The sequence below is a fragment of the Pinus tabuliformis genome, chromosome 2_2 (assembly GCF_031772625.1).
Source record: "Pinus tabuliformis cultivar Carrire ecotype Pingquan chromosome 2_2, CPIR1, whole genome shotgun sequence".
Taxonomy (NCBI): Eukaryota; Viridiplantae; Streptophyta; class Pinopsida; order Pinales; family Pinaceae; genus Pinus; species Pinus tabuliformis.
Genome location: NC_142300.1, coordinates 759564979 through 759590707, shown reverse-complemented (window position 1 = coordinate 759590707; position 25729 = coordinate 759564979). Strand labels below are relative to the sequence as shown.

General features: G+C 39.1%; 2 protein-coding genes across 2 annotated transcripts; one reads left to right on the top strand and one right to left on the bottom strand.

Annotated features, from left to right (window-relative positions):
- The first annotated feature begins 6294 nt into the window (after positions 1-6294).
- LOC149194903 (uncharacterized) lies at positions 6295-6939 on the top strand. The gene has a single exon (XM_089407841.1). The coding sequence runs from the start codon at positions 6295-6297 to the stop codon at positions 6937-6939; it is 645 nt and encodes a 214-aa protein (XP_089263967.1).
- Positions 6940-18638: 11699 nt separating this feature from the next.
- On the bottom strand, positions 18639-23514 carry LOC149194902 (RNA-binding protein L-like). Its single transcript, XM_089407840.1, has 2 exons — positions 23161-23514; positions 18639-19271 (listed from the first exon to the last, which is right to left on the bottom strand). Exons 1-2 carry the CDS (start codon positions 23512-23514, stop codon positions 18639-18641), a joined length of 987 nt encoding a protein of 328 aa, XP_089263966.1.
- Between the last annotated feature and the right edge of the window lie 2215 nt (positions 23515-25729).

The following is a 25729-nucleotide window of genomic DNA, read 5'->3' as shown; positions in this document are numbered from 1 at the left end:
TTGTGCATAATTTATATAGGAGCATACGGATAACATTGAGAGACATGATACAATATGTGACAACATGTGACAATAATATTGTCACATTGTACAATTAAATTTCATGTGTCATTTTAACATAATCATGAGTAATGATTGTTGGGTGTAATCCGTTATTTTATATATTTATAATATATTTCTAAGACAAAATACTAAAGAGTCATGCCCTATGTTCCCTTGCATTAAGTCGAAGGGTTGTTTGTAAGTGTAAGAATTATTTGAAAGTTTCAAACTTTTCTTTCAAGTGCTTTTGTGAAATGTATACAATTTTCTCATTAGTGGAACAATTTATTAAAACAATAGTCTTGGTCTGTACATGACATTAAATCAAATGATGTTTTCTGTTGATGTGTTTAGTTCCATCATAGAATCTAGGATTCTTGGCCAACTTGATTGTAGAAGTATTGTTGATGAGAAGATGAGTATAATTCACTTGTTTCTTCTACAAATATTCAAGTATTTTCCTAAGCTAAAAAATCTTCTTTTTTTCTTATACAACTACTGTATATTTGGAATCTGATAGAACTTATTGTTTGCATGACCTCTAGGAGACAACTATTAGTCTAATACTCATGAGATAACCTAAAGTCGAAACTCCATTTTCTTTTTCTTTTTCAAAGTATAAGTTTGAATATCCAATCAAAACGAAGTCATCCACCTATGAATATTTGCGTCCAAAATCTTGAGTTCCTCTCAAGTACTTTAGAACCCTTTCTGTAGTAGACGACTATACTATCATAGTGCTTTTGTATTAAAATTGAGAGAATTCCAACAACAAATGAAATATTTGGTCTAGTATTTGGGAGGTAGATTATACTTCCCACAAGCTATTTGTACTTGGTAGCGTCCTCAAATTCCTTCCCTTCCTTTAGTGTGAGCTTCAAATTTTGTTCCATTATAGTAAATAGAGGGTTTCCTTAACCATGCCAAACATATTCAACGATTCTCCAATGTACTTATTTCGGAAGAGGAATATATATTTTCGATGTGAAGTCACCTCAATTCCAAAGTAATAGTGAAGGTGTCCTAGATATTTCATTTGAAATCCATTCTTCAACTCTTTCTTTATGGATTCTATATGGTTTTAATTTTTCCCTATCATCAACAAATCATATGCATTTACCACAAGCTATAAATAGTTTTGTCAACTTTCTTAACAAGAAGAGTTGCATCATCAAGATTAAAGTGCTTTAAATTCAATTCCAAAATATGATCAATAATATTTTCATACCAAGCTCCTCATGCTTGTTTTCATCCATATAAGGATTTGATAAGTTTACATATTTTTTTCGTTTTCATTCACAAAAAAACCTTCATGTTGATCCATGAAGACATTCTCTTTCATGTATCCATTCAAGAAAGTTTTCCTTGTATCTATTTGAAGAAATTTCCATCAATTCTAAGGTATCAACACAAAGAAAGTTGAGATGGTGGTCCATTTTGTTCTACGAGCAAGAGTCCCTTCATAAGCAACACCTTCTCTCTATGCAAACCATTTCTCCATAAGCCTTGCTTTGGGGTTTTCAAATGAGAGGTCTAATTAGTACTTGTTCGGGTAGACCCACATACATATATAAAAAGAATGAACTTCTTGTTTACCTCATTGTAAATAAGATATTCCATGGTACTACTTCACAACCCTAAGAAGATGCACTTCCAACTTCTTGCATCAAGTTTTCTTCTTTATTCATTAGGAATCAAGTCATAAGAGGAAAAAATAATGACGGTGAGATGCCTTGCTAAAGGAATGTATCCATACCATAATTCATAAGGAGTCTTACTTACAAGTTCATGAGATGGACATTTGTTTTTCACATGCACATTTAGAGCCACATTGGCCAAAAACATCAACTTCACATTTTTGGAAAAATGCCATTAAGCGAACCATATTCAACATAGTCATGTTAATTCTTCGAACTACTTCATTTTTTGAGGATAGTATGGAACCATTGTTTTATGTTGAGTCCAATGTTGGAAAATATATTTTTCAAATTCATTAGAGTTGTATTATCTTGCATTATCAATATGAGGAGATCCAATATGTGATTGTCCTCCTCTTTCAATCTATAAATGCATTTTTTTGAATGTTTTAAAGACTTTAGATTTACTTTACAATAATATATCGAGTATATTATAGGGTAATCATCAATAAATATCGCTATATATTTACTTCCATTAGTTGAACCAACATGCATAAGGCCAGACCATTTAGAGTACATCAATCATTTTTTTTGTATGCCCTAGAAGTGGAATAATAAAATGGTTGTTTTCTATGCTTTCCAAAAATACAACCATCAAATTCATTTTCAATAAATGAAGTTTATCATAAATAATATGTCTGATTCTAGCATGCCATAAAAGGCTAGATGGAAATGTACATTAATCATGATGGGAGACTCATACATAATTCACTCTATGATGAGATGTCCCTTTCAACTTCCATAATCTTTCATACTCCACTCTAGTCTTTGCAACCATGTAGTTAGGTGACTTTCTTATTTCCATTTTACCATCATCATTACCAATAGAATGACATTTCTAGAGAATCTAAATAAGGGGAAATAGGTTTCTTGAAAGCTTTCAAAGATAGAGAAAATCATGTAGAAGAAAATTAGGAAATCAAGCAGTTTAAGCCTAATGATTCCATATCCCAACTTATTCATACTAGATTGATGTACAAAATGCATTGTTTCATATACATAGTCACTTAAGGAATAAAACAATCTTGTTTGGAAGGTATGTGGAATGTTCTGCATGTATTAAGTAGCCTTGCATCACTCATAGAAGAAAAAAACACATGAAACAAATGTTTAGTTCATCCAATATTGCAATGAAAAAAATTATAATGAGTAGACTCAAGAGCTTTACTTTTAGTAAGATTTGGTGTTACACATGTCTTCATTTTTGTTTCTATTGTCTTCTATTCTCTCTTAGAGGATTCTACATGTTGATGAATCATGTCTATCTCTTCCACAAAAAATAAAGTGAAGAACATGCATTTCTTCGTGATGGTGTTTGGCACCCCTCCATCTCAAATTCTTTATTCCACATCCTATTTTATTACAACTTTCTTTAAGATAATCATGGGACTCATTCTTCCTTTTCTCATCAAGGAACATTTCTTCTTCACCCGATTGGGTTCTTGCCTTCGTCTTCTCAGAAGCTTTCTCGCATTATGCAATCCTCTCCACAAGGGTGTCTAAAGCAATGGACTTGAGTTTCTCACTAGCTTGCAAGTATTGAAGATAATGAGGGTATGTTCACTCTAATGGCATCTACATCTTACATGATGGATCTAATTTAAAATGGTAAGGCTAGGATCATCATATTTTAACTCAATGTTAAATAAATTAACCATTAGTTGGACAAAGCTCTAATTTATTGTATTGAGTTAAACAAATATTTTAGTTCTTTAATGCACTATAGGAATTTATAATGGAAAGTAAATGATGCAATACCTCTTTACTTATAAAAAAGAAACAATAAGGGAATAAACTTCATTTTTAATGAAATACCTTCTAGCCTTCATATATTAATTTCCACAAATCATTAAAAATGAGGGTTCATGGTCTTTCTATACCATTATCTATAGTTCTCTTTATGAGCCATCACAACAATTACAATAGAGATGAGGGAATGCATATTCAACAAATCTTTGGGCTAGAGTGAGGGACAAGAAAAAAATTGTAGTCTACTCATGGGCATTAGAAAGTGAAATAGTAGTTATCAATGCATCATCATTAAAACTAGAAAAATAAATTGTATGGGAAATGTAACCACCAAAATGTCTAAACTCCCTCACTCTCTTACTCCAAAAATAAAACAAAAAAGCCTACAAACAAACTTAGCAAATAAATGTAAACTAATATGATGATTAAAAAATAAGAAACAATATATATCCAATGATTTTCAACAAACAATACAAATCTTATACCAGGAATTATAACGAGTACATAATAATATTCAAAAGTTAGTAACAGAAAATACACAACTTATGTGGTGGGTAATATAACCAATACACTGGGCGAAAACGAGGGTTTCTGAGTAACTGTAACTGTTTCAGAGCTGGAAGTGCACAGATCACGGATAACAGCACAGTTAAGCAGGGGACAAGAGCTGACTATCCAGATGGGTGCAGAGGGGTCCATTGGGACCCCCACCTATAAACAAATAATCATGCAGAAACAGAGGCAACAAGCGAAGGAAGGAGTCAGAATCTCAGGGAATGACAGGTTCAAGCAGAGCGGCGGGAAAAACAAGGAGAAATCACAAGTGGAAGACAATGAACCAAGCAGCAACACAAGAATCAAAGGACAAGAAGATGAGGGTTTGGAAGATAATGAAGACAGAAATGCTTCAGGTCAAAATCTGACAGGAAACAAGGAAAAACAACCAGAAGCAAACGGGGAGCCCACAGACAGCAGGCGGGGGAATAAAGAGAAGGAAGGGGACACAAGCCCGAACCCCAACAAAAACTCAACAACAAACGGTATTTGTAAACCAAGAAAAGCTGAAAGTCTCAGAGTTGTGATAACGGATCCAGAGATACAAGCCTATAGAGAGCACATGGCAGAACATGCAGTCATATGCAAGTTCATGGGAATGTGGCCAACTGAAAGAGCCTTATGTCAGTGGATCAGACAGCATTGGAAGCCCAGAGGAGATGTTAAACTGCACTTGGGAGCCAAAGGTTTCTTCACAGTTGTGTTTACTAACCTGGAAGACAAGGACATGATTTTCGATGGAGGCCTGTATTTCATGGCCTCAGTTGGTCTATACATGCGACCATGGAAACCGAACTTCGTTCCAGAGAAAGAATCTTTTACTCAGGTTCTAGTGTGGATCCGCTTGTTCTCTCTCCTGATAGACTATTGGGGTCTGAATGCTCTAAAACAAATTGGAGATCAGTTGGGAACTTTTATCAAAGCCTCAGAGGCAACATTGCAGAAGAAATACACCTCATACGCAAGAATATGCGTGGAAATGGATGTATCATGAGCACTGTATGAGGGGCTATGGCTCGAGTATAGGGATGAGGATTATTTTTAGGCAATAGATTATGAGCAGATCCCGTTTCGATGCCGTAAATGTCATGAACACGGACATTTAATAAGGGAATGCCCCATGAACAAGAAGGAGGAATATTTTAAAACAGAACAAGCAAATAAAGGCAAAGATAACTTTATAACCCCGAAGTCAAGGCAGAGAGCCAACAGTAGAAGAGCATACAAAACAGGCATAGATAGAAACAACAACAGCAATACCTTTGAAATCTTGGATTTGGAAACAGATTCAGAGGAGATACAGAAAACCCTAACAGCAGATAAGGGGCTAAAAGACAAGGAAGAACAAACCCAAAAAGAAGAGGAAGAGGACAAAAGCAACAACGAAATCCAAATGAGGGAGCGACCATAAGTGCCAGAGGAGGATGCAGACATGCTGACCAGTGATGGAGGAAGCGAGGACATTGAGCTGGAGGAAGCTTTAGCCCGAGAAGGGATGAATCTACCCGTCATAGTGGAGAACTGTAAGACTCGCGGTATAGAAACTGCATCAGAAGACGAAATCAAAAAAATCAATGATCTGTCTACAGCAAGGCAGAAAGCAGAACTAGAAATGCAGCACAGGAAGCTAGGCATAGCAAGAGGAAATGGTCTCCACCCGAAGAGTCTTCTATGGAACTCATCAAGCTCAAGGAAAAAGAAGAAAAGGGGCCGAAAGACAAGCAATGAAGCTTTGCAGGAGCTAGGAATGATAATGATCAACTCAAGAAAGATGAAGGCTCTTAGCGCCTTCCCGTCCTATCAATAAAACCACAAGTTAGTCATGAAGATCATATCTTGGAATGTAAGAGGGCTAAATAGCCAAGAAAAGCACAGACTACTGAAACGCAAATTCCAGAAATATAGACCGGAAATCATGTTCTTACAGGAAACCAAATGTAGCGATTCCAGTATGGCAAGGATTACCAAGAAGATCGGAAGACAAACGAACTTTCTAGAAGTTGAAAGTTAGGGCAGAGAAGGAGGCCTAGCAACACTATGGGACACAAGAGAAATTCAAATACTATCTGCAGAAGCAAACAAGCACTTCATTGCTGTGGAAGCTCAACCCACAGGTAATTCTGAATCATTTTTATGTGTAAATGTTTATGGACCACAGAAGATAGAAGATAAAATAAGTTTTCTGAACTCCTTAAATAGACTTATTATTAGGCATCCAATGTCCAAGTGTATTTTGGGGGGTGATTTCAACATGATAACAACCCTTCTAGAGAAGAAAGGGGGTCTAAGGAAACTTAACAGGGACGCGGAGTCTTTCACCAGTTTCATTGAGAACGCCAAATTGGTAGACATTCACACCAAGAGTGGCAATCTCACTTGGAATAACAGAAGAGGGGGAAATAGAATGATAGCCTCTCGCTTGGACAGATTTTTGATCTCTGAAAGCATCATAATGGATGGTATCCTTGTAGAGTCAGACATCCTTCCAAGTGGAGGATCGGACCATTGGCCTATATCGCTCATAGTTGCTGTTCATGGCACACCAAGGAATAAACCCTTTAGATTTGAAAAATTCTGGTTGGATCATCCCAACTTCCTTCAGCTGGTAGAGAACTGGTGGTTAGAACCTATGGAAGGTAAAGGTTCTAAAATTTTCAATCTGCAGAAGAAATTAAGACTCATCAAGGATAAGATAAAAGAGTGGAATAGAACAGTTTTTGGAGACATCTTCAGGGAGAAAACCCTTATAGAAGATAAGGTGGAACAAATTCACAGAGAGTGGGCAGCTGGGCAAAACAGTGAGGAATCTATCGAACAGGAAAAAACTCTAACTCAACAGTGGCACAGTCGATGTCGGCAGGAAGAAATTCTCTGGAGGCAAAAATCAAGAATTTAGTGGCTAAAAGAGGGAGAGCAGAACACCAAATTTTTTCACAGATCTGCTCTAGATTACAGAAGTTCAAACAAAATTCTTGAGATGAGAAATGAAAATGGGGAGTCTGTGAAGAACCACCATGACATATCAGAGTTGCTCTCAGCTCATTTCAGTTCCATAGCATAGGAACTGCAGATAAGTAGAGAGGAAGCCATTAGGGAACTTCTAAAAGCCATTCCTAAAGTTGTCACTTCTGAGCAGAACTGGGCCCTTAGCAGGGAAATCACATTGGATGAGGTGGAGGAAGCTGTTAGAAGCATGCCAAACGATAAAGCCCCTGGGTCGGATGGGTTTACAATCAATTTTTACAAGGCTTGCTGGAACATTGTGAAGCAAGATGTTTGGGATGTTGTAGAGGACTCTAGACGCTCTGGAACAATTCTCAAATCCATTAATTCAACCTTTATAGTGCTAATCCCAAAGGTAGAGGAAGCCAACACTCCTGAAAAGTTCAGACCTATTGCTCTCTGCAATGTCATCTATAAAATAATATCAAAAGTTATTGCCAATAGGCTAAAGCCCATTCTTCCGGGCATCATCTCTGAAGAGCAATCGGGCTATGTAGAGGGAAGGCAGATATTAGACAATATTATTCTTGCTCAAGAGATGATCCACACTCTCCATTCAAGGAAAGAAGCAGGGATGTTAATGCAGCTTGATCTATCAAAAGCTTATGACAAGGTGAGCTGGAAATACCTTGAAGCTATTTTGGACGCTTTCAGATTCTGTAGGCATTGGGTTAACTGGATTCTTGCCCTCATCAAATCATCAAGGTTCTCGATCTTAGTTAATGGAGCCCCCTCTGAACCATTCTCACCCTCGCGAGGAATAAGACAGGGTGATCCTCTATCCCCTTTCCTATTCATTATCCTCATGGAGGGTCTCAGCAGAATCATAGCCAAAAAGAAAGCTGAAGGGGTAATTAAGGGTCTTCAACCAATCCAGTCTATACCTGCTACTACCCATCAGCAGTTTGTGGATGACACAATGTTACACGGCATCCCCATAGTGAAAGAGGCCTTGGCATTCAAGGAAATCTTAGATCTCTTTAGCAGAGCCTCAGGAATGGAAATCAATTTCTCCAAATCAACGATTTTCTTCTTCAATACTCATCATGCTATTCAGGCTCACCTTTCTCAACTTCTAGGTTTCCGGATAGGCGGGTTACCTTCGAGATATTTAGGAGCTCCCCTTACTCTCCGACCTTGGCAGAAAGTGTAATGGGAAAAGATCATAGCCAACATGGAAAATAGATGCAAACACTGGACGCACACGGCACTCAACTTTGTCGAAAGATTAATCCTCACCAAGGCTGTGTTACAGGCTATACCGCAGTACTTATTATCCATCCTACCGGCTCCTAAGGGGATACTCCAACAAATCAGAGCTATACAGAGATCCTTTTTATGGAATGGAAATGGGGACAAGAGAAAATGGGCGCTCATAGCCTGGAACAATGTATGCAAGCCGAAATCTATGAGGGGACTAAATTTAGTGGATCCGTTAGTCGTCAACAGGACCTGTGGTGCAAAGCTATGGTGGAGATGGATTAAAGAGCCCAATATGCCATGGGCCAGACATTGGAAAGAAAAATACATCCCAAACTGCAATCATCAGGATCTCATAAGACTGCAGGAGGTTCCGGAGGGCTCGCCCATATGGAACCTTGCAAGACAAAACCGTAGCTTAGTGCAGGAGAACATCTTCTGGGAAATACACAATGGAAGGTTGGCCCTGTTTTGGGAAGATGCATGGCAACAATTCCCAAAATTGGACACCCCAGAGCTAATTTCTCTTAAACAGATTAGCCAGAATGAAGGCAGAAACAGAGTCTGCCATTACTGGAATCAGAGCAGAAGAGATTCAAGTTGGCGAGAATGGATACATCTCAATGTTGACAACGACATTGAAGGAAATGAAAGCACTAAGCAACTCAATAGTCAGATTCTTAAAAGAAAGATAAGGAAAACAGAGGAAGATGATCAGCTAAGATGGGGCATGACAGGAAATGGCAATTTCACACTAAAAGAAGCAAGGGAAATGATAGAAAAGGCAGAACAGGAGGAAGCAGTGCCCTGGTGCAACAAAGTGTGGGACAACCTATTTTGGCCGAAAATTAAAACATTCCTATGGCTACTAATGCGGAACAAAACCCTGACATGGGACAATCTGTGCAGAAAAGGGTTCGGTGGACCATCCAGATGCCCAATGTGCTTAGGAGAAGAAGAAACTATAAACCACCTATTTAATTCTTGTGACTGGGCAAACCATTTATGGAACTGGATGGAGGGAATTCTACGAAAATCAAACCGTGACAGAGATTCCATCCGAAATACTATTCTAAATTGGCAAAACAATTTTTCCAAAAACCAGAGAGTCAATAGCATCTGGAAAGCCATGCCAGGCTTCTTATTGTGGACAATATGGAAAGAGCGCAACAGGAGAATATTTCAGGATGAATACAGAAATACAGAGCAATCAAAAGTAACTATACTAACAAACATTAAACAATTAATTCAGACAAAATGCAAGGTGGATCCCAATGAGAAGCCATCGGTTCGGGACTTACATATCTTGAAGTGCTTTCAACTGGAAGCCAACCAAAGCATAACGACGCCGAGTCACCAACAACAACCAAATTCGGAGGCCAACAGATGGAATTGTCCACCGGAGGAAGGTCTGAAGTTGAATTTTGATGGTGCATCCAGAGGCAACCCTGGGATAGCTGGCATAGGAGGTGTTATTAGAGACCAGGAAGGAGAAATTCTTCATATTTACTGCAGGGTGCTGGGAGAAGGCACGAACAATGAGATGGAGTTCGCGGCGTTAGAAAAAGGGTTGAGAATTCTAAAGAATTTACAGAATAGCAATGCAGTGGTGGAAGGCGACTCGTCCCTGGTCATCTCAGTCGCAAAGAAAATCCAGGCAGGCACTCAGGCTTGCAAAGCTATGAAACACTGGAGGCTAGCTAAGGTGACGGAGAACATTGCACAGTTAATTGGCGGAATGAAAGGATTAGTCTTTCAGACGGTGAGGCGTAAGGCAAATGGGCTGGCTAATTACTTGGCAAATTACAGCATTGACAACCAAGACAACGGATGGGACAGCTATTGGCAGCAAGCGGATAGTCCGAGCCTTAAGGAGAGATGCTTACAGCTGGCAAGAGAGGACTTGGGCAATACAAACCGGGCTTAACCAGAAAATGGCAGAGTATTACAGCACCACAAAATGGAACATACTGAAGACGATATGAGTGGTGAAAGTTGGCACAGGACGAAAGGACAAGTTCGGCGGAAGCATTTATGGCAACAGAAGGTGCACAGAGATCATATCTTCAATATGATATATCGAAGGGACTACTGTAGCTGCCTCTTCAGTAGGATGGACACTTGGCACGGACACATTCAGGAAGGCATAAGCAACATTTATTTTTAGATCTGGAGGCATCACGTAGCATTCACGGCCATCTACAAAAACTATGATGATAGTACTCCCACGTCGTTTCGGGAGGTGAGGCCCATCATGGGAAACTTCAAGGCGAAAGGCTATTTAGCAAACAGTCATAGCAACGAATCCATCACTCTTTCTAAGGGCATCACTCTGGGTTACTATTTTTCTTGGCTCCGAGCTGGTCATCAAGAAACGGATAATAGGGGCAACATGGATACTGGAAGCTGTCGAAGCATAACTGCAAACCAGGAACTTCATACTACGAGGAGCATGTATGAGACCCGAACGACAACGAGAAATAAACGAAGGATTGCTAATATGGAAGCTGCGGTTAAGGAGGAGGAACGGTCGCGCATAGAGGAGGACGTTGCAAGGGAGGTCGACTGATTGATGGACCCAGGCACTGCCTCTAGGTGAGCTATGCAACTCATGCGTACTCAAGCGGAAAGCTGGAGGATTAAAACCCTATTGGCGAGAGCTTTGGAATCCAGGGATGAAGGGAACCAGCATTCTCAAGGGGAGAACTTCATCTCTGAGGCCCAACTGAAAGGTCTGTATGAGATCTATGAGGCGTTAGACCACAAAATTTCGGCAGTGCATGATGTTGCGGAATCTGTTAACAAAAAGTTAACTTTGCTTATTAGACTTCTACGGCAGACGCTGAGTCCGGATCCCCCGAGCTCTGATGGTCAGCAGCAGGCACCGCCGAAGGAAATTCATAATTATCGTTCCTTGCAGGAGAGAGTGGACAAGCACGTCCTGGAACAGGGTTTGGATATTGCAAGCAGATTCGGGATGCCCCCGCAGTAAGTCAGGGCTGTCTGTTCCATCTCTTTTGTTTTTGCAGACTGTTTCGGTGGTCTTCTTGGACTGTAACTCTGTCATTTCCTGAAAGTATTTTTGTTACAGTGGCGTAGTTCAAGGATAGATTGTGTTTACACTATGTTGGAAATAATACTGAGAGGGGGGGTGAATCAGTATTATCAGATCAATAAAACCTTTTCAATTTCATACTCAGAAACATATACGCGACTTCAGTTAAGTGAACCCGCGTGTACACGCGACTGTGTCTAAAGCAACTAGCGTATATGCAGATATCTTATGATTCAGTTAATCTTATCTTCAGTAAATGCATCAGAACATTATTAAGGAATTTAGCAGTAAACAGGTGCAGTATAACAGAACAGAACATCACACAAGAGCCACACACATGAACACCATGATATAAGGTGGAAACCCAATGTGGGTGAAAACCACCTGCTGCAATTCGTCTCTTTCTTCTTTAATGAGAAACTTCTTTTACAATATACTGGTGCAGTCCTTTACCAGTATGCAGGCTACAACCTGCAGAGGGCTACAACCCTCTCTCTCGTTTTCCAACTACTTTTGGAAGGGAGCTACAACCCCCTCAGCTCTTGTACTAGCTGATCCATTTACTAGTACGTAGGTGCTGACCCTACAACCTTCAGGGACCACGTTTCATCAATTTTCAGACTGGATCCAAGAGTACAAAGCAAACATTACCGCAATACAATCATCAACTTATACTTGCATCATAATTCATTAAACAACCTAATACCGAATCACTGAAACCCTGTCATCAAGAACACAGAACCCAAACCAGAATCTAGAACTCTGCAACAACCATCAGAATCAGCAACAACCTGAAATATCAACCCTTATCATGCATACGCTACTTCACTGTACCAAAACCGCGTGTATACGCGCTTTCTCCAAAGGCAACCCGCGTGCAGATCTAGAAATGATTACTTCTTCCTTTGCTGTCAGATCCGACCCTTGCCAAGCGTCCCGAACAGATAACCAGCAATACCAGATCCTCTCACTGCGTCAGACACCCACACACATATCTTTGCCTAGTGATCTTCTCCTTATATAGCCTTAGGCCTTGTTCAATACCAAGAGCCAAAACCATAGAAACACAATACCATCAACCTCGAAACTAGGGATCAACACGTCCGTCGAGACATTATGGTCCAAAAACCATAGGCACAACTTCCAAGGTCTAACTACCACGGACCAAAGGTACTTTTCACATGTACGCGCTTTTACTGAAGCCAACCTGCGTGTACACGCGGATTCGCCTTGCTGAACATGCGTATATCTCTTTCTTGTCCTGCTGTACTGAGATCTGTCCTCTGATCAAATTGCCATCACCTGTACCAACCTCTGAGCACCTGTACCAACCTCTGAGTGAGTTGCCATCAAGGAAAACACTTGAAACATAATGCCAACAATCTCCCCCTTTGGACTTGATGGCAACCACCACACCAAGTCACTCTCCCCCTTTGACATCAAGGGCAAAGGGCGTACCAAGATATGCTCTTCTTTGGTATACCTTCTTCTGTCCATACTGCTGTCCATACTCCCCCTGAGTACATGCTGAAGTTTCTGATTTGGCTCCCCCTTTGTATATGCCAAAGTGTACCAATCTATCCACGCTCCCCTTGAGCAGATGCAAGTTCTAAGACCAGCCATTCAGATATGTATCATAAGCATCAGCCTGCAATATCATTCCTTTGATCAAACAACAAGATGTATCATCAACTTCTAACCATAGTGCCAACAATGAATTATTTGAAGAATATTCTCCCCCTGAGTGTGAGCCAACCATGTCTGAACCATTTCCTGAGTCTGTTCTGCTCCCCCTGAGCCTGAGCCAACCATGACTGAACCTGGGTCTGTTCTGCTGCCCTTTCTTCATATACGCGACTTTGCAGCCTGTAACTCGCGTATATACGCGACTTGTCTTCATTATATAAGCGTATGCAGGATGGAATACTGAATTTCACTTTCAGATTCCCCTGTGTCTGTTATGTCAGCTGACTGAGCTATCCCACACCTTTCTGTCTCTGTCTTCTTCAATTCCTGCAACTGTGATGATGTATGGTCCCTTTGTCTTGAATTTTGAAATCTGCTTCTGCATTCCCTTGCTTTATGCCCATAGTTGTTGCATGTATAACACCTTATATTTTTCATGTTCCTTCTATCACAATCAATTGCTTTGTGTCCATATGCATTACAGGCAAAGCAATACCCTCTGAAATACCTGGGATGAGATGATCTTTCTTGAACCATTCTACTTCTGCATCTGGCTGCAACATGTCCAAGATTATGACATACATAACATTCAACTTTATTCAGCGGAGGAAATAATCGTCTATCACGTCCATAGTTAGGAGTAAAGGATCTTCCTTGAGGAATTTCTTTTCTTGGTTGTTCCTTGAGCATTTCAGATTTCTCATTAGAGTTTCTTGTCTCACCTTGTGAACTAGATTCACCTTCAACATATTCATGAAAACCAAGACCAGTCTTGATAACAGGAGATATTTGACTATTAAGAATATCATCCAAGACTTTAGAACTATCTTGAAATCGTAAACGCTTATCCTTTTCTTCTAGTTTACCTTTCAAGATATTTACCTCAACTTGATTTTGTTCTTCCTTTTTCAGATACTGCTTCCTTAGGTCTTCTTCAACTTTTCTCCCTTCTTCTACTTGTCGCTTTAGTTTGATCACTTCATGTTCTTGATCTTCAAGATCTTCTTTTAGAGAGAGGATCTTTGATTCAAGTCTCTGAATAGTTGTGCTCTGATCTTTTGCTATATCCTGCAATTTCTCCCTTACCCTGGTTTCTGTTTCCAATAGTTCTTTTAATTTGGCAGCTTCTTCAGTTTCTGCATTCTTCTCTTCATGTGCCATGAGACTTTTAATATCCTCGCTATCATTGGATGAAGCATTCTTCTTCTTGTGTGCCATGAGACTTCTAATATCTTCACTATCATTAAATGAACTTTTAATATGGGAATAATAGCTTCTACCATCTTCTTCATATATCCTTTCTTTGTTATGAGGACATCTAGCAGCATAGTGACCAACTCTACCACATAGAAAACATTTGAAAGGCAGCTTATCTTTGAACCGTCCAGTTCCCCGTTCAAGATTCTTGACAAAATTTACCTCATCTTCTTCCTCTGACACTTCGAATGCGGCCTCTGGTGGTACCTCTAGTCGCATTTCAAAAGCAGTTAAGATCCCGTGAAGCTGTGACATGGTAATTTTTCGCACATTCTCCTTTTCTTCTATGGCAGATACTTTAGAATCAAATTTAGTAGACAGAGATCTCAAAACCTTTTGAACTAAGACAACTTCCTCAAATTCTTCACCCAGATCCCTCATACAATTCACAATCTCATCCATACGCAGGAAATAATTAGCTACGCTTTCATTACTTCGCATCTTAAGAGTTTCATACCGGATTCTGAGAGTTTGAAGCTTCGCTATTTTTACCTGATCATCTCCTTCGTAGCTTGTAACGATTTTGTCCCATATTTCCTTAGCTGATTTGAGATGCATGATCTTCATAAATTCTGATTGAGTCAAAGTACTCAATAGGACATTAACTACTTTGGCATTGAGCTCATATTGCTTTTTCTCTGCTGGATCTGTAGGAGTTGCTGATGGGAATTTGTATCCTCCTTCTATGAGTCCCCAAACTTCTGCTCCAAGAGACTGTAGATATGCAGTGGTTCTTATCTTCCAGTGAGTAAAATTGTTCCCGTCAAAGACTGGTGGCCTGATGTGTGCCTCTCTTTCTGGATTAGCCATTTTGATGGATCTTTTCCTTCAAGCGATCAAGCTTCCTCTGAAGGACCGGCTCTGATACCAATTGTTGGAAATAATACTGAGAGGGGGGGTGAATCACTATTATCAGATCAATAAAACCTTTTCAATTTCATACTCAGAAACATATACGCGACTTCAGTTAAGTGAACCCGCGTGTACACGCGACTGTGTCTAAAGCAACTAGCGTATATGCAGATATCTTATGATTCAGTTAATCTTATCTTCAGTAAATGCATCAGAACATTATTAAGCAATTTAGCAGTAAACAGGTGCAGTATAACAGAACAGAACATCACACAAGAGCCACACACATGAACACCATGATATAAGGTGGAAACCCAATGTGGGTGAAAACCACCTGCTGCAATTCGTCTCTTTCTTCTTTAATGAGAAACTTCTTTTACAATATACTGGTGCAGTCCTTTACCAGTATGCAGGCTACAACCTGCAGAGGGCTACAACCCTCTCTCTCGTTTTCCAACTACTTTTGGAAGGGAGCTACAACCCCCTCAGCTCTTGTACTAGCTGATCCATTTACTAGTACGTAGGTGCTGACCCTACAACCTTCAGGGACCACGTTTCATCAATTTTCAGACTGGATCCAAGAGTACAAAGCAAACATTACCGCAATACAATCATCAACTTATACTTGCATCATAATTCATTAAACAACCTAATACCGAATCACTGAAACCCTGTCATCAAGAACACAGAACCCAAACCAGAATCTAGAACTCTGCAACAACCATCAGAATTAGCAACAACCTGAAATATCAACCCTTATCATGCATACGCTACTTCACTGTACCAAAACCGCGTGTATACGCGCTTTCTCCAAAGGCAACCCGCGTGCAGATCTAGAAATGATTACTTCTGCCTTTGCTGTCAGATCCGACCCTTGCCAAGCGTCCCGAACAGATAACCAGCAATACCAGATCCTCTCACTGCGTCAGACACCCACACACATATCTTTGCCTAGTGATCTTCTCCTTATATAGCCTTAGGCCTTGTTCAATACCAAGAGCCAAAACCATAGAAACACAATACCATCAACCTCGAAACTAGGGATCAACACGTCCGTCGAGACATTATGGTCCAAAAACCATAGGCACAACTTCCAAGGTCTAACTACCACGGACCAAAGGTACTTTTCACATGTACGCGCTTTTACTGAAGCCAACCTGCGTGTACACGCGGATTCGCCTTGCTGAACATGCGTATATCTCTTTCTTGTCCTGCTGTACTGAGATTTGTCCTCTGATCAAATTGCCATCACCTGTACCAACCTCTGAGCACCTGTACCAACCTCTGAGTGAGTTGCCATCAAGGACAACACTTGAAACATAATGCCAACACACTATGCGCAGTAGATAAATGGCCATGCCACCCTGCGTGGTGTGCGGTTAGCAATTTGAACTTTTAGAGTATTTTGATGTCTTAGTGCTTGTGTCTTGTGTCTGCGGACCTGTCTTCCTCAGGTCTCGATCTGCAATAGCAGATTTTTTGTACCATATTTTGTTTTATAATATATCTATCTGACTTACACAAAAAAAAATATAACCAATACACTAATATTCAAAGGATATTGGTACAATACACAAAGAAAAATAAATGCTTCATTATTGGCATGTTAAAAACGTCACCCCAACAATAATTATTATCTATGTAATGAAAAATCCCTCATTATGTGTGTTACTAATAAGAACGAAACTGAATGGCTATATCATTTGTTTAAATTACAAAGAGTTATGCTCTGAATGAATTGATTATATGGAACATTGATTTACTCTAGACGGTGTTTGAATTTCATTAATTATTTGATCGCCCATTTATAGTCACAATGCTTTAATGGCTCAACCACGTAGAGTCAAAATATTTTCAAATAGAAAAGTTTTTGTGCAATGCTGCCTTATTGTCATGGCTACCACGCTTCATTATTGATTTTATCAAACTAATCTATTGTATCGTTTGCACATCCTTTGGACGTAGATTCCCACGAAAACAAATGACGTTGGGTGGTATGGAGAATCAACATTGATTATGCATATTGATCTTTGGCAGGAATCCTTGTGAGTTGGTATATGGTGTTTTAAGGGGAGGCATGTCTTATGATTCCATTTATTTTGTTATGATTTTTTTTAAGTTTATCTATAAATACTATAAATACTAACGTTCATATGAAGTTCATATCAAATACTTTAAATGTATTAGTTCTAGTTTCCATTGACATAATTAATAAATGGATTGGTTTTAAATGTATTAATTCTGGTCTCCATTGACATAATTAATGAATGGATTAGATTTTTAATCTCATTGTAAGTGCTTTTTATTCGGGTTTTCTAGTGGAATATTTTATACAATTATGTTGTATCTAGTTTTCTCATTATTATGTTTTTTATGGACACATTTAATATAAATTTAACTATAACATTAGAAGAATAATATAATTTGTAAATAGTTTTTCTTATGTTTATTAGCTGAAGTTATTTGTACTCAAGTATATTTTCTATAGAAGCTCAGATCATCATTGAACTAATTATATGGAACATTAGTGCTTTTGATCTTCATCCTGGGGAGCATTGTGGAAATAATTTCACATTTTCACATTGCATTTGATCGGGGAATAATACTAAAAATTGCAATGATACTTTTAGTTTTGATCCTTATCAACCAAGCATGCACAAGTGAGCTTGAGCCACAACAAGAAATAAGGAATCAATCATAATCCAAAGGGACACTCATGATTATGATTTGATTTTTTATCTTCCTAGAAACACTAATGACCATTCTTGTGCACATCCAATTAGATGAAGGCATCAAATTCTAAACTAATTTGGAAATGCTTTGAGAACTATTTATAGTTAGAACCAAGTCCTAGAACTTTTGTTCATATTCACATTTCCATTTGTGAGCAAATCCAATTGGTAGAAAGCATAAACTTCTATCCAAATTAAGACATGTCTTAAAAAAATATTTAGCCTTAGAGTAGAGTTCTAAATTTGGTTGTGCATTGTTATACCCTAAAGTTTTTTATTCTAATACATTGTTATCACAAAAAAAAAGAAAAGGTGATATGAGCATGCATGAAATGTTATGAGCCTTTATGAAATGTTATTTCTAAAAGGAGTGATATGAACCTCTATAAAGTTGTTTATTATAGCTTATCTAAATTGAGTTAAAAGCATAATGAGTTTATTTATTGTTAAACAATCTAATGCATAAGATGGAACTTCCAACTTACCAGGAATATTGTACAAATTGCCACACATAGAGACATTTAAAGAGATCTTGTGGCCCCATCATAAACAACCATGTAAGATGTCTTAAGTTATTTAGATATGTATCTGAAATATGTATATGAAAGAAATTTTTTCTTATATTAAAAAACATGTTATTTACTTTTTAAGAACAAAACATAATAATATCTCAATATCTAAATGTAACAATAATGAGAAAAAATTATAACTAGTTTACTGTGGTTGTTGCTGATAATTTTCATTCGCAGAGGTATTAATGTACCTAACTGAATTTTGAGGTTGTGTGGCATAACTATAAAGAACATTGGATCATTGTATACCACCATAATCAAGCCCAGTCCATTGATATGAATATATTCGTTGAGGTTGTGCGAGATAACCATAGCTAGCATTGTATCCTTGTCCATGACCATGATAAGTCCCATTCCATTGGTTTAGATCTGGTCGTTGTATTTGAGGATGCTGCACTTGTTCCTTTGCAGGACTTCGTTTCCAGGAAACCCTAACTGGTCGCTGACCAAGAACTGAACCATGTAACTCTGCAGATGCCCTGTTGCTAAACTGGAAAAATCCACAACGCTTGGCTAGAGGTATCTTTGCATACACAAGACCTCCAAATTGGCCAAATGTCTCCGTCAGCTTTTCTGTTGTTAGAGTGGGGCCTAAGCCACCAACAAATAGAGTCATATTGCTTGGATCATCCCCTGAGGCTGACTCATCCACTTTACTTGACGATTGCTCATACGTTGGAGTATGCTTTCTCATGGCAGGAACTATTCGCATAGGTATGGAAGAACAATGCTTTCTATTCATCTCTCTTATAGCCCGAGCTTGCTCATTCTCATCCACAAACATTACAAACCCATACCCTTTTGAACTGCCTGCATTCTTGTCAGTAATAAGCTTTGCTCCTTTTACAGATGGGTATTTAGCTATGAAGGTCTATTGCAACAATTCGTCGGTGTCATCACATACCAAATCTCCCACGAATATAGTAAATTCTTCGACACGCTTTTCTCCACTGCCATAAGTTGCCCAATTTAGCTTGTAAAATTCTTCAGCCTTGGCCATGGGTAGACCATTGTAATTTTGCAGAGCCATTTCAGATAAAATGTGAACAAAACTGAAAAGAAGGAGACGTAGCTCACAGGTGTGGCTTGCACCTGGAGACTACACTCACAAAATAGAGAGATCACTCTCGTACACTCTATTATCATCAATGAAAAGATTACATCATTAAATACAACTCTGGAAATTAGGAAGTTGCAACCACACTCCTAAACTGTAGGAACAAATCCTAAACTAAGGAGATACGTTACAACTATGTAACCATTTCTCCATTAATACAAAATAATATTAATTATTTTCAACTCCCCCCCTTAATGGAGAAAGGGTTCTCCTGAACTCCTAATATCCCTCTAAACAGTTCAAATTTCACTCGTGAAAGAGGCTTTGTAAAAATATCAGCCACATTGTCACAAGTTTTACAATATTCAACAACGATTTGTTTTGACTGTATTTTCTCTTTAACAAAATGGAACTGAGTGTCTATATGTTTGGTGTTTTTGTGAAACACTGGATTATATGCCAATTTAATGGTGCTCTAGTTTTCGCTTTTGATGGAAGTGGGATTCTTCTGTTCTTTTCCTGCATCTTTGAGAAGCCTTCTCAACCAGATCGCTTCACACGTCGCTGCACACAATGCTTGATACTCAGCTTCACACGAAGACAAAGCTACAGTACTCTTCTTCTTACTGCTCCATGCTATGACCCCAGATCCTATGCTAAATGCGTAACCTGTGATGGACCTTCGATCATCCAAGTTACCTGCCCAGTCTGAGTCTGAAAAACCTGCTAGAGTAACATCAGATGCATCAGTGTATAAAATACCATAATTAACAATACCACAAAGATACCTCAACATGCTTTTTGCTGCTAGCCAGTGACTTTCAAGTGGTTTCGACATGAATTGGCTCAACACACTAACAGAGTATGCCAAGTCAGGTCTGGTTGTTGTAAGATATATCAAGCTTCCAACCATCTGTCTGTACATTGTAGCATCAATCTCTTTAGTGCCATCGTCACTGCTCAACTTCAGATTCTACTGCAAAGGTGTCGCTGCTAATCTACACTGATCCATACCAAACTTTTCCAATAGATTTCTGGCATACTTCCCTTGGGTAAGAAAAGTTTTCCCAGTATATCTACATACTTCTAATCCCAGACAGTAATGAAGGCTTCCGAGATCTTTCATCTCAAAAACTTGTGCCATAAGCCTTTTGATTCCTCTGATTAAATCATCTGCATCTCCTGTTATAATCATGTCATCCACATACAAAGAAATCAAACTAATCTGCCCCTGATTATTGTACTTGGTATACAAATTTGGGTCATTTAAACTTATATGGAAGCCATGCTCTAAAAGGAAAGAATCAACCTTTTCGTACCAAGACCTGGGTGCTTGCTTTAAACCATATAAAGCCTTTTTCAATCTGCAAACAAGATGTTCCTGCCCCTGCTTTACAAATCCTTCTGGCTGTACTAAGTAAATTTCCTCTTTTAAATCACCGTTTAAAAATTCAGATTTAACATCAAGCTGGTGTAATTCCCAATTACATTTACTAGCTAAAGCAATAAGCATTCTGATTGTATTTAACTTTTCTACAGGTGCAAAAGTATCATCAAAATCTATACCTTCCTGCTGTGAATATCCTTTTGCAGCCAGCCTAGCTTTTAATTTCTCTATACTTTCGTCTGCATTCATTTTTGGTTTAAACAGCCATTTACATCCTATGGGTGTTTTATTCTTAGATAGCTCAACTAAATCCCAAGTATCATTTCTAAGAATTGATTCCATCTCTTCATTCATTGCAGCTCTCCACTCCTTAAATTGACTAGCTTCTTTGTAATTAGTGGGCTCTACAATGTTCAAAATTTTTGATATCAAAGCATAGTCTCTCAATTTTAATGGTAATTGAGTCTTCCTACCAGATCTCCTTGGTAGGGGACTTACCTCAAATTTGTCAGCTCTAGATGGGCTTGCTTTATCACCTTTCTCATGTTATTCTTTCTGCTCCTGCTCTCTTTCATCCTCGCTGCTTTCCTCCAACAACAATGGAATGTGCCAATCATCACCAACGTCATCTTTCCCTTCCTATACCTGTTCATGAAACACTACATCCCTGCTTGCAAATGTCTTACGAGACTCAGGATTGAATAATTTATATGCTTTAAATTCTGTGCCATGACCAACAAAGATGCATCTAACTGCTTTAGGGTCTAATTTCTTCCTATCAGCTTTGGGTATATGGGCAAATGCTTTTGACCCAAATACTCTTAGATGGTTTACTACTGACTTAAATCCATATAGAGCTTCAAAAGGAGTTTTGAAGCCAAGATGCCTGGTATGACTTCTGTTCTTCAAATATACAACAGTGTTAATAGCCTCTGCCCAAAAACTATTAGACAGACCCTTACCTTTTAACATGCTCCTTGCGCACTCCACCAAGGTTCTACTTTTGCGCTCTGCAACTCCATTCTGCTGTGGTGTGTGTGGCATTGTATAATGCTGAAAAATCCCGTGAGATTTGAAAAATTCCATGAACTCCCTTAGCTTGTATTCTCCCCCTTGATCACATCGGAGAATTTTTATACTCTTACCAAACTGTTTTTCCACCAAGGCTTTAAATTCTATAAAGCACTGGAAAGTCTGACTTTTCTTGTTCAAAAAATAAACCCATGAATATCTAGTGCAGTCATTAGTAAATAACAGAAATAATATGCTCCTCCTAGCGACCTTGTCTGCATAGGTCCGATACATCAGTGTGCACTAGTTCTAAAATATCTGTTTCCTTCCTCCTATCATGCACAGGAAACTGTTCTCTATGCATTTCTCCTAAGGCACAACCATCACAATTTAACTGAATATTATGAAAGATAGGGAGCCCCTCAACCATACCTTTCTTCTGCAATAACATGAGGTCCTGCAAATTCAAATGACCAAACCTCTGATGCCAAAGTTGTTCGGCTGTCGATCCTCCTACAACCATGGCTTGCTTTGGTATACTTTTTGCGTCCAGTCTGTATAGGCTTCCAACTCGCATGCCTGTTGCAACTATTTCATTCCTGCAATCCTTTATCACACAATGAGTCTTAAAGAACTCAACTTGCATATCTTGATCAGCCATCATGGATACAGATATTAGATTTTTCTTAATTCCAGGTACATATAAAGCATCTTTAAGGTGACTAATTTTCCCATTTGGTAACTTAAGTGAAATCACCCCATAACCTTTAATCTCGTATCCACTATCATCTCCTAGGTATATTTTTAATCCATTTATACTTTCTTCAAGACTATCAAAAAATTCATTTTACCTGTCATGTGAGAGGATGCTCCAGAATCGACATACCAAATATCGTCCTCATTAGATGCTGAAAGGGAACCGTCGACTGTGAATAGTCGAAATTCATGACTGAAGTCTTTATCTTCTTCTTCAACAAAGTATCCTCTGTGCTTTGCATTTTCCTGCTTCCTCTTTGCATCATCAGCCTGCTTCTTATAACATTCACTCTGTATGTGACCCTTCTTTCCACAATAATAACATTTCTTATCAGAATGATTTGCAAGCATATCTTTATGTGAATGTGAATTCTTATGTGATGTTCCTCCTTTCTGCTTTGATTGCTACTCTGAATGCTTTCCTTCGAATGATCGTCGTTTCGCCATCAGTGCAAGATCATCACTCTGGGGGTTCAAGTTCTGCCGCCGCTCCTCCTCTTGCTGCAAGATCCCTGTCAGATCATCAAATGTGGGCACTTTCTCCCTTGCCGCCAATCCAGTGATGAACATTTGAAATTCATCTCGCATCCCATTCAGTGTGATTGCGACAAGATCAAAGTCAGACACTGTCACTCCGATGTTCCCCAATCCATATTTCACATCGTTGATTCGTGCAACAAATGCAGCAGCAGTCTCATTTTCGTTCATCCTCATCGAAAATAGCTTGCTTTTAAGTGCCAAAACTCGGCTTGTGTTCTGGGTCTGATACAGATTTTTGATGGTCGTCCAGATCTTCGCGGACATTTTACAGTCTCTGATGTGCGCAATAACATTGTCCTTCACAGACATTTCCAACAAAACTTTCACCTTGTTCTCTCGTTTATCCCAGTCTTGCTCCTGCATCCCCGCATTTGGCTTCTGCTCATCGCCTGTAACTATGGACCAAGCATTCGCACCCTCAAGCAAGGTCTGGATCTTAAACTTCCAGTTCGTGAAGTTAGATCCATCGAGTTTACCAAACTCGTGAAGGTAAGATTCCATCGTATTACTCATTCTGATCAGATCTACAAAATGAATCTACCTAACAACAAAAAACGATACCTGTCAGATCAATCTGTCACTTCTGCCACTGGTCTACAGTGTCTGGCAATCCCGCTCTGATGAGCAAATTCGGCGTTTTCAATACAGCCGAAGAATTGATCTGATCAAAATTGATCCGATCTGCCTCTCCCAGATAGATCTGCAACTTTGCCGATCTGCACCCCTCGCAAATCGCCAAACAAAGATGAGGCTTCCCACAAATCCCCTTGAAGGTAGATTAGCGTGTCCACGAGCGTATTGGTGCTTTCACAAGCTAAAAAACCACGCCAAGGAAAAATCGCTTAGAGTAAAATTTGCTGGCATGATTAATCTGTGAAATTTCGCGCCAATCGGGTGTTCTGGCGCTCTGGCGCGATTAATCCCCAAACAATCGTGCCAATTCTGCCTCCTAGCATTAGTGTCAGCCTGAAAAGTGCGCCAATTCCCTTCTACTCAGGAAAAAAAAATTCCGAGTCCGAGCCAAGTGTTCTGCAGTCCACCTGCTCAATTGAGCACAAAGCTCTTGTGTACACGTGGCCACAAAGGCACTTCAAGCCACACAGGCAATTCTACCACACAGGCAAGCTGGCTAAAAAGGCAGTTCAACCACAAAGGTGATAAAAGATCAGGCTCACCCAATCTGAGCTCTGATACCAAGATAAAATGTGAACATAATTGAAAAGAAGGAGATGTAATCTGAGCTCTGATACCAAGATAAAATGTGAACAGAATTGAAAATAAGGAGATGTAGCTCACAGATGTGGCCTGCACCTCGAGACCACACTCACAAAATAGAGAGATCACTCTCGTACACTCTATTATCATCAATGAAAAGATTACATCATTAAATACAACTCTGGAAATCAGGAAGTTGCAACCACACTCCTAAACTCTAGGAACAAATCCTAAACTAAGGAGATACGTTACAACTATATAACCATTTCTCCATTAATACAAAATAATATTAATTATTTTCAACTATTTCTATGGCTGCATGGCTTAAAAACTCCAAGAAGCCATAACCCTCTGATTGTCCAGTCTACTTATTGCGAATTATCTTAAGAGAAAGAAGGTTTCTGGTGGTAGCAAAACACTGATGCAAATAATTTTCATCCATCCAATGCTCCAAACCAACGATCGAGAGGGTCCTAATCTCATCCACAGAGTTTACTTGTTGACGGAATGGCGGCACAATAAGAATCTGACGTTGGTGCTGGGGTTCTTCGAGGGCAGACCCAGACTGAGGAGGAGACAGGGGTGTCGTCATAAACTGTTGTTCCAGTTGCTGCTGCTGGGGATCAATATCGGGTGATGCCGTGGGATTTGGTGAGGAGGAGACGAGGGCATCCTCATAAACTGTTGTTCAAGTTGCTGCTGATTGGAGTCAATCCCTGGTGATGTCGTGGGATTTGGCTGCATCATTCCGAAATACTATAAACTCTAAAATATACAGTTAAAGAAGCCTATGGGGCGCCACAAGAAATCAATGGCAGATATATGTGTATGCTAAAATAGTATCGAGCCTGGGCAGATTTTGATCTAGAATACAGAGAGGTTCAACTTTCCCAAGCTTCCAGACGTAGGTAGGGATAAAATAAAATCTCGCAGTTTTTAAGAAATCGTAAACTTCGTACAAGTGATCGAAGACGTGTAATTCCCATAGTGATCTCTTCTTTCTATATAAATAATTAGTTAACGGCGCAGTTTGACGAGTTACGTATAATTATGCCCAAAAGCTTCCGTTATTCGTTTCGTTGAAGTAAAGATATTTATCGTCTTATCCCTGTATTGAATATAGTTGAATTGGTCCTCCTATTTTAGTGGCAGCGAAAGAAAGCAAAATGAGATAAACAACTTGAGATTTGTTGGTAATGTGTTTTTTAATGAAGTTATGGATGAATTATATGCTTGAAACTCTGAAACATGGAGTTTAGTGATATAATTATTTTTTGGTTGAATTTGTGAGTAGAACATTCTTAGAAGTATGGCAACTTTCAAAAATAATTAGCTCATCTTGTATAAACGATTCTGTTTCTCA

Coding starts and splice junctions, on each gene's coding strand:
- LOC149194902 (XM_089407840.1), bottom strand. CDS start 23,514: ATGCAGGAGCAAGACTGGGATAAACGAGAGAACAAGGTGAAAGTTTTG. Junction 19,272..23,160: donor TGTTCATCACTGGATTGGCG/GCAAGGGAGAAA, acceptor TTGTTGCAATAG/ACCTTCATAGCTAAATACCC.
- LOC149194903 (XM_089407841.1), top strand. CDS start 6,295: ATGATAACAACCCTTCTAGAGAAGAAAGGGGGTCTAAGGAAACTTAAC.